Raw genomic sequence first — 10325 nt, 5'->3', positions numbered from 1 at the left:
GCTGTACTCAGATTAGTTTCAGTGATTGTAGGTTTTCCATCTTGTGTGTCGGTGATCACAGAGGTTTTCACTTTTATTGCATTGAGTTTCTACTTTGGGGCCTGTTTTCTTTTTTTTAAATACAGTCTCTCTAAAGTGTTTATTCACTAAAGGATATTCTCCACTTGTTAACTTACAAATAATGCAATTATTCAGAGGTGATGCCATTTGGATTTTTGTGTGATTTTGCACTGTGTACTCACTTCTGTTGTATGCTGTAAATGATAATAGCTTAATGTATAATGTAAAATATGCAACTGTGCACTAAATTAATACAAAACATAAGCATAACTTACAAATGCTCAAGAAACGTCCTTTTGTCTCTGTTATATTTTAGCTAAATACAGTTTTTCTGTGTTTTCAGACACCATGGAAGCAGTGGAGCATCAATACGAAAAATGTGGACAAAGTCTCTCAGATGGTGACACGTCTGTCTCTCACTTCTGTTCAAAAAGGAAAACATCTTCATCCTGTAAAGGACAGCTGGACAGTTACAAGTGTTCTCAGTGCGATGAGGTCTTTTCAAAGGCAGGCGCTCTGAAACAGCATTTTAAAACCAGCCACAGTGAGAATGACCTGAAACGCCCGTCCTCCTGCGCTGAGCCCGGCTGCCAGTTCAGCAGCACAGATCGTCAGGAATATCAAGCCCACTTGATGTCCATGCATGGGCTGACTCTTGTTCCCTGCACCTACCGGTCCTGTAAACAGTCGTTTCTTACACAGGTTGACATGGAAAGTCACTGGAAGGGCCACATGCCCTTTGGCTGCTTTCACTGCCAGTTTGTTGCCCAAAATACGAAAGACCTCAGCGACCACCTCTTGGAGAGCAACCATCAAGGTAAACAGGCGCTACACGGAGTTCATGCTATGAGATGCAAATGCAAAACTGTCATTTCCTTTTCCAATCAAACTGTAGAAGTTCAGAGGTTTGATTTAGCTGACTATTTTACATTTGTTCTTAGGGAACAAGCCTGAGGCCACCAGCGTATACACTGATGGAAGCCACCTGCCTGAAATCTCTGTCAGGCCAAAAAGGAAACAGAAATCCAACCCAGCTTGTGTGTCATCGTCATCACAAGATGGGGATGTGGAAGATTTCGAGAGACAAGGAGATGATACGAAACGAGCAAGACAGGCAGTGGAGAACAATACATCTTCAACAGTGGATGCTGCACCACTGCCATCCAAAGGTATGTACGCTTTTTACTTGATAGATTGTAGTGACCATTTGTCAGTTTTTTTAGGAAAAAAATAGTCAGGAGTCTCAAAAATGTTTTTCTCTATGAGACATAAAGACACTCTGTTGGTAACCATAAACAAGTTCAGTTTTTGCAGCATTTTCACACGATTTATTCATCAATCAAATAAATCATCAACAAATAGCAACAGCACCAAAGAGGACGACTGCACAATAAGATCAATGGGTCATGTTGACCACAAAGTCAGAGATTTTATTCTCACTAACATGGATCTCTGTTAACCTGGCTAGATCAACATGGTAACTTATGCAACAGACCTAACCTGTTCCAGAGGAGGTTATGTTCAGAGCTTTAAATTGGCTGTAAGCTTCACTCTGTCACTAATTCTTTATCTGATCTTATTCTCTATAAACAGAACTGATTCTCAGTCGAGGAAACTTGTTTTATCTGCAAACGTGTTGAGTTGAATTGAGTGGTGATGCTGATTATATACTGCTGACAGCTAATACAACACTCATATCAGAGAACGGATTTGTCTATTTGTATTTGTCAAATATTCAATCAATAACATAAATATAATTTTGAAGCTAAAGTGATTTCTATGTATCCTTATGGATCAATAAAATTATATCTAATCTAATCTAATCTAATCTAATCTAATCTAATCTAAATAATCTAATCTAATTAGGGACAGTGTCAGACCTAAATGATGTTGGAAATGTTTGAATGCATGGAATTTAAAGTTTGAGAGCTCTATGTGGAGCTAGTGAAAATGCAGAGAACAATAAAATAAATATATAAACTTAGACGGTCAGCCATTTTCTACCCACATTCCTCTGTTGCATCATTTGTAGGAACAGTGCTTTTTAAAAAAAACTATAGTCCATTTCTTACGTTCCTCATAGTTGTCCATTAGAACAACCTGTTCTTCTTGACGGAAGTAGGTGGCATATGATTTGTCCATGCAGAGGCCATTATTTTTATGGGAGCAGGAAGAGAGCTTTATTTTATTTTATTTTTAAAAAAGATTAACAAGTTGGTAGTCACTGTGATGATGCCCATCATCTCTGACTGAGGTTTTAGGTTTTGTTGAGCCAGTTACTGCAGGGAAAAAAAAAAAAGCCTAACTATGTCAAACTGTCTAATCTAAACTTGTTTCAGGACTGTGTTTTGCAAAATGTAAACTGATGAGGAGAAAGTGTAACAAAGACAGAACTTGTTTTGTTCTTGCTTTAAATATTTCTAACATGTGAAGGAATCATACTCAGATTTGTTTTAAACAATCTTTGCAACTGTTGTCGTTCTTAGAATATCTCGCAGAGGGATCCGAGCACATTTTCCGCACCCACACCTGCCCAAAGTGTCGCCGCTGCTTCAAGATGCGCTCTCACCTGCAGGAGCACCTCCGTCTCCATTACCCCGACCCCAGTCTCCAGTGTCCCACCTGTAAGCGTTACTTCACCAGCAAAAGCAAACTGCGCGTACACCGGCTGCGCGAGGCTGGAGAAAAGCTCCATCGCTGCCACCTGTGTGAGTACTCTGCTGTGGAGAGGAACGCCATCCGCCGCCACCTTGTCAGCATGCACGCTGATGAGACGGAGGACGGCAAGAGCAGTCACGGCTACCTTTGTCCCACCTGTGGTGAAAGCTTCCACCAGAGCAGGATGCTGAAGGCTCACATTAAGACGCACCACATCGCGTCAGACAGCAAGCCGCTGGCCTGCTTTCAAGAAGGTTGTTCTTTCCAGAGTTCTGTGCGCAAAGACCTTGTCAGACACACTGCTGAAGCGCACGGGGTCACGGCAGTAGAATGTCGCCACCACGCCTGCGGAGCCGTCTTTCAAAGCGACGCAGACATGGAGGCTCATTATCGAACACACCTGGCCTACCACTGCTCAGAGTGTGACTTCTCTTGCTCCAATAAAACCGTCTTCCTCCAGCACCAGCGGCTCGGCCACCCGGGGGACGAAAAGCTTTGCTGCGGCTTTTGTTCCTTTGTCACGTTTAACCCTGTGGAGTTTGAGCAGCACATTGGACATTTGCACGCCAACGAGAAGATCCACCGCTGCTCTCAGTGCAGCTACGTGACTTCGCACAAACGCGGTTTGACGCGACACATGCTGATGCACAGTGGTGAGGATGGAATCGATTCTGTCATGACTCTTCATCTTCATGATTGCTGTTCTGGGAGTTCTTGTGTGAGCTACTACTATTGACATAATAGTCTCTTTGTTTTTTTTTTTAAAGGTGAGAAGCCCCACAAGTGCAGCCTGTGTGACTTCAGGTGCCGAGATGAGTCCTACCTCTCGAAACATATGCTCACTCACTCAGATGACAAGAACTTCATGTGCGCTGAGTGTGGATACGTCACTAAGTGGAAGCACTACCTCAATGTCCACATGAGGAAACACTCTGGAGACCTCAGGTAGATGCTTGAGAAGTTTCTCATATAACATCGCCTTTATTTTATTTTACTTTTTCTTGGATTTGTTGTGCCGAATAAAAACAAATATCTGGCAAGTAAATTCCAACAAAAAAAAAAATCTGAACAATAAATAGCAGTTTCATTTACGACATAATTCTCCAAAGTCCTTTTTTTTTTCTTCCAATTTTCAATATTTACTGTGTAATAGATTAAAACTTAATGCAGTGTTACCACATGAGATACCATCAAAAGTCTGACTGTCACACAAGGAGGTAAGAAAGTCATAGATTTCTGGCAGTTAAGGTAGCACAGACTACTGTGCAAACAATAAGGTTCAGCTATTTTGCTGTGTTTTCGCACAAAACCTCTACATTGGCACTGCAGCCATGTTTAGTTTGGGCATTATGCAATTCCCAGCATAGCTTCACCCAGCTCCAATCTGAGCAGAGTTAAGCATCCAAATGTGTGCATAAGTGTTGTCCTTGTCCATAGATGAGTCGTAGATGCACATAAATGTGGCCGAACTGCACTGTGTTTAATACCACATAAGAAGTGACTATTGCTGGAAATTCAAGGAAATAATAATTTAATTGAATGAGCCAAAGAGAATACTAAAATGCATCAGAGAGCAGTATTTTGGGATGCAGTGTTCTAATCCTCCCGTCTCCTCTCCTAGGTATTCCTGTGATCAGTGCTCGTATCGTTGTCACCGCATGGACCAGCTAAACAGCCACAAATTACGACATCAGGCCAAATCCCTCATGTGTGAGATCTGCGCTTACGCCTGCAAGCGCAAATACGAGCTCCGCAATCATATGCTGGCCAAACATTCTGGGGAGGAGAAACAGCCAGCGGTGTACAAGTGCAAATACTGCGCGTACACCACCTGCTACCGACAGGCGCTTCAAAACCACGAGAACTGCAAACACACCAAGCTGAAGGAGTTCCGCTGCGCTCTCTGCTTCTACTCCTCCTTCAGCAGCATCAGCCTCTTCCTTCACAAGAGGAAAGCTCACGGGTACGTACCTGGGGACAAAGCGTGGCTGGAGAACTACGCCGCAAAGGAGAAGGAGCGGAACTCAGCGGAGTTCATGCAAGATTTTTACATCAAACCCTCAGTCGCTCATGAGCAGCCACAACAGTCCGCCTGTGAAGGACCTCCACCGTCTGCAGCTCAAAGAGAACCATCTGTTCTGGCTGGATCAGCAGATCACGATGCCTGCAAAGAAGTTAGTTCACAACCTGTAGAGTCTGTGGATATTTTTGATGTTGTTTCTCAAGAGGTTGTGAAGGAAGTTATTTCTGATAGTCCTCCATCTGTTAACAGTCCAGAGGAGTACTGTACTCTGGTTTTAACTACACTGTCAACCACTGACTATCAAACCCCTTCTTTACAAAATGAGGAGGAAAACTGTGCTAGCATACCCACTTTAAATTGCAATGGACCCGACACATCACAGGACAAGACCGACTTTTCTAGTTCATCAGAGGAGGATGATGTGGCGGTGCCAGAAGGAGAGTGTGAACAAAGCGACTTGGACGACAGCTGCGAGCCTCTGAATAATACAAGTCGACCTGGGGAATGTCACACATCTGAGGTGGAAAACAAAGCTGAAACACTGGAGCAAAATCATCCTTTAGAATCTGAGGTCCGTCTGAAAGCTATGAAGAAGCACGACAAGGAACAAGCAGAAGCCATGGTTTTAGAGGGACGAGTGCAGATGCTCGTGGTGCCAACTGAAGACGTTTATCGCTGTGACAAATGCTCTTATGTAACCTCTAAGGAGACTGCTTTGAAACATCACTGCCAAGCTTTGTGCTATGGCAGGATAAAGGGTCACCAGTGTCAGAACTGTGGCGCGCAGTTCAAACAGAGGCGTGGCCTCGATAGCCACCTTAAGAGAAAGTGCCCAGCGCTTCCACGAAAAACAAGGACATTTGTAGGCATTTCAAAAGCAGGTCTGACTCCAAAGGAAAGATCCGAGCAACTGGATGGAGGAACAAATTCAGATCAGATGGAGCTTCTATCACAAAATACCACAGATTTAACAGGTGCTGAAGTTCATGAGCAAGAAGAAGTTTGCGCATCTCATTTAACAAACTGTGAAGGAGTTGTTGTCAGTGATAAAACCACATGCCACCAGCTTATGAAAAAAACATTAGCTTCCAAAGACAAACTCAGAAATGTTCCGTTGCACAAAAAGTCCCTTTATGCTAAAAAAGATGGCAAATTCAAATGCAAACTGTGCAGTTTTTCATCAGTCAGGCTTCCAACTGTTGAACGGCACCTCTCAACCTGCAAAAAAATCTCAAGGAAAAATGTGAAGCAGTTCGTTTCAGAGGTGGATGATGATGATGATGGTAATGGAGACAAAGAAAAAGAACACCTGGTGGAGGATGTTGGTGAAGATCCTGTGGAAGCTTCTAAGAAACGTCAGATCTTTGGTTGTCCAAGCTGTGCGTTTAGGTGCAATCAGAAGAGAGCATTAGACAGCCATGAAAAGAAAGGCTGCCTGAAACCAGATCAAGTCCAGTGTACCAAGTGTTCATTTGTAGCCAAAACTAAACTTTCTTTGACCCGTCATGTTCTGTGTGTTCATAACAAGGAAAAGTTTAATGTTGTGAAAGGTAAACGTTTGCTTTGCCAGCACTGTACCTTCACCTGTAAACAAGAACGATGCATGGCGCAACACGTTGCACTTAAACACAAAGGTACTCGACCTCACCGTTGCAGCTACTGTCCTTTTAGCACCACGAGACGCTATCGCTTGGAAGAGCATGAATCTCTCCACACAGGAGTCGGTCGTCACAGCTGCGACATGTGTGACAAGACCTTTGGGGCTTTGACCAAACTGCGTCAGCATAAGATGCGCATCCATGACAAACAGCCCACGCATTTCTGCTCGCTGTGCGACTTCAGTGGCTACACACTCGACGATGTAAGACGACACAAACTCCGATGCCACACAGGAGAGTTGCAGCACGTCTGCACTCATTGTGATGCTCATTTTAGTTCAGAGATTGCTTTAAGAAACCACTGTAAACGTGTGCACCAGCTGCAGGTCTGTTTCTCGTGCAAGCAGTGTGACTACACATGTAGCAGCGATGTTGCTCTGAAGACCCACCAACAGAACAAGCACTCCCAAGTGAAGTGCACAACGTGCCAGGAGTCCTTTGAGACGAAGGAAACCCTTGAGGTTCACCAGAGAACCCACCTGGCACATCAGTGTCAGCTGTGCCCCTTTGCTACCAAAACCAGACAGCTATTGGCTCAACACCTTCTGAGTGAACATGAGGAGGGATCTCCAGAGGACAAGCCTCTCAAGTGCAGCACTTGTCAGTTTGCTTGTCGGCATCAGCTGGTGTTGGAGCAGCACCTGCGCTCACATGGAAGCAAACGATTGTACAAATGCACAGACTGCCAGTATTCAACCCGGAACAAGCAGAAGATCACGTGGCACATTCGCATACACACTGGAGAGAAGCCTTACAGTTGTGAGCAGTGCAGTTACACCTGCACTGATCCGTCGAGGTTGAAGGTACGCTCAGAGTTCATAGGATGGTTTTTATTTGTACGACAAAACCTCAGAGTCTTCCTGAAGGGTCTGTTTCAGGTGGAATGTGATACAAGTTGGTCCATTTTGTATGTGATTGTACTTTAAATCCCATTTCGCTTGTTGGTCTAACCCTTAAAAACTCACCTCTCTGTTTCAGAGTTAATACTTCAAGGTTTTTTCCATGAAAATATTCCTGTCCTGCCTTGAAATGGCTTAGATATAACTCTATACTGTTGCTCCCACTAGAATGTGTGGCTCCTGTCGCTCTCTCCACCCACCCTTTCTGACTGTCTGCACCTGGAGCACACCAGCTCACCTACTACTCAAGCCCTGTCAAATTACTCTAAACTACACAGTGGCAAACTCTAATACTATTGGAAAAAATCAGCTGTACATGTTTAAACTGTAAACTGATTCTTAAGAAGAATAATGATACAGAAAACCCACCTTGTCAGTTAACAGATTTAGTTCCTGATGTTATGTTTGAAACCCTGGAAGACTGAATCTGTGTTTTTGAGACTGTCATCAGTACACTGAAGTTTCAGGGAGGAAATCCTTGACCACGGTGCTGACTGCTAATTTTGCTCATGACGTGTCCTCCAGCATATTCAAAACACAATATGGACATGGTACCTTTTTTTTATTGGAGGGTAGTTTTAGTTGGCAGCTCAGAACATTTTTAGTTGGTTTAGATAAATCCCAAGATTCCATTTACTGTCGTGTTTGGTCCCTGTAACAACTGCTTTTCAAGTCAGTAGGAAGGTTTACATTCAGACCTAACCTCATTATCATGTTCAATATTGTGTTGAACAGGCCATAATAATCTGCAAATGCATGAACTATTTAATTTTATTTAAACCTTAAAATGACTTTTTTTTAAAAATCTGTTTAAGTTGAAAAAAAAAAAGAAAAAGTTATACCATATAAACATACATCATCATCATTGTCATGGAGCTGAAAACCAAACTACAATAACTCTGAATATCGAATTAGTGCATTGTAGTTTTGTATTGCACACAGCCCACCCTGAAGCTGCAGATCGGACTAAAGTGCTAAACCAAGTGAAAGCACTTGGCAGAGGGGTGACAAATTATAGGAAAAACATCAACCCTTGACTCCAGCCTGTCCGTGGCTAGTAAGATGACCACACAATCTCACTGATTTCCCTGTAGATCTAATCTGTACTGAAAACCACAAATGAGACAGTAACTCAATCCTGCCATGATGAGAAACAAAGTGTGTTGTATTGATTTTGATGTAAATATTAGTCGTAGATGGATGGAAAGAGAGCTAGGAAAGCGGATGCATTTAATTCCGGCACCTACTATAGATAATAATATACTTATTATTGTGGGGCAGCAAAATGTGACATTATGACAGTGACTGTATTTTCTATGTTTTTTTTTTGATAGCTCCATATGAGGGTTCACCAAGAAGAGAAGAAGTACCTTTGTCCAGAGTGCGGCTACAAATGCAAGTGGGCGACTCAGCTGAAGTACCACATGACCAAGCACACAGGTACCGAAGTTCCTGATTATAGTACTGAGGCATGTTTTAACAAAATGAAGAATTTGATGATTGATTTAGTGATCCTAAGCGCTTCAGTATATGTCAGTTAGATTTCTCATGTTCAGTTCTGAAGAATCCTATTGGATAAGAGGTGAAATGTCTTCATAACTATAAAGAGAAGTCCGGTTGCTTTTAACTGAAGCTCCTAGGATTACGATGATCTGATAGATAGGGGATAGAAAACAAGAAAAACAAAAGACAAATGATTGATGTCATGTGCAGGAGAGAAGCCATACGCCTGTGATGACTGCGACTACCGCACCAACAGAGCAGACGCCCTCCGTGCACACCGCGACACGCAGCACTGTGACATGCGCCCTTTTGTCTGCGAGAAATGCGGCAAAGCCTTCAAGACAAGCTTCATACTGAAGACCCACCAGCGGCAGCACACTGATGACCGGCCGTACACGTGTGGCTTGTGCCAGAAGGCCTTCCGGTGGCCGGCAGGCCTCAGACATCACTACCTGTCTCACACCAAGCAGCAGCCTTTCTGCTGTCGACACTGCTCCTACAGGGCCAAACAGAAATTCCAGGTGGTGAAGCACCTGCAGAGGCACCATCCGGAGATGTCAGTAGAGCAGGGTGTGGTGAGAGACTCTCAGGCTGGGGGCCTCACTCTGAAGGAGGCTTTGCAGGGGACTCTGGAGGAGAGAGCTGCAGAAGCCAAAGAGCTGCTGCCTCCTGCCAGTGAGGTAGAGGAGGTAGCTGAAGAGGTGGTGGCAGTGGGACAAAACGCTGAAGAGACGCAATAGAGATGCAGTGTTGACATATCCGTCGATACTGATACTTGACTGCTTGATTTTATTGTTCTGCAAAAGCCTAATTATCAACACATCAGGGCTAATGAAGTGAGAGAATTAAATAGAACTGAAGTGCTTTCTGTAAAAAAGAAACCACGTTTTTATGTCTCTTAATGTTTGCCTGTGATTAGGAACTATATTGTCCACAGCGAATAAATGAATGAGCCAGAAATGTTTGTGAATGTGGTTTATGCTCGTTCAGAAAATGTATTGCATCTATTTACAGGCTTATATACACATACTTTTACATCATACACAACAAAAACCTTGTAAAATGTAAACATTCATAAATAGAAATTACTCAGTCTAGCAGGCACTTGGCAGCTTAACAGCAGATTAACCAACATGATGCGAAGCTCTGAGTACATTGTAGTCATAGATGTATAATACTGAATTTTGGCAGGTTTTTCACATCCTTACATTTTTAAAACTATGGAACATAAACTTTCAGCATTGATACGTATATGTAGACATGCAGCAGTCCTTCAAGTTCTCTCACATTCTCAAACTAACAGTATTTAAAAGCTTTAAAAATAATAATAAAAAAGTGGCAGAAATGTAAAATTGCACATAGACATAAAAACAAATAAATACAGGCATCTTACCCTCAACATCTTTTATACTCAGGGAGTTAGTTGTCTTACTTCTTGTTGGAAGGAAATCAACCCTGGTGTGTCACGGCCCATTAAAACTAGGGCAGGCAGGATTTCTTTTTCTTTTAAAAACAAAAAAGCTT

General features: G+C 42.9%; 1 protein-coding gene across 1 annotated transcript; it reads left to right on the top strand.

The window, feature by feature from the left end:
- The first annotated feature begins 408 nt into the window (after window positions 1–408).
- On the top strand, window positions 409–9761 carry LOC103372477 (zinc finger protein 142-like). The gene is made up of 7 exons (XM_008302131.1): window positions 409–877; window positions 1002–1229; window positions 2547–3371; window positions 3486–3663; window positions 4340–7202; window positions 8633–8738; window positions 9012–9761. The coding sequence occupies exons 1-7, from the start codon at window positions 409–411 to the stop codon at window positions 9539–9541; spliced, it is 5199 nt and encodes a 1732-aa protein (XP_008300353.1). The 3' UTR covers window positions 9542–9761.
- The last annotated feature ends 564 nt before the right edge of the window (window positions 9762–10325 follow it).

This window comes from Stegastes partitus, unplaced genomic scaffold (assembly GCF_000690725.1).
Source record: "Stegastes partitus isolate 25-593 unplaced genomic scaffold, Stegastes_partitus-1.0.2 Scaffold1763, whole genome shotgun sequence".
Lineage (NCBI taxonomy): Eukaryota > Metazoa > Chordata > Actinopteri > Pomacentridae > Stegastes > Stegastes partitus.
Note: the sequence above shows the minus strand (reverse complement) of the source record. Positions and strands in the feature narration are given on the sequence as shown.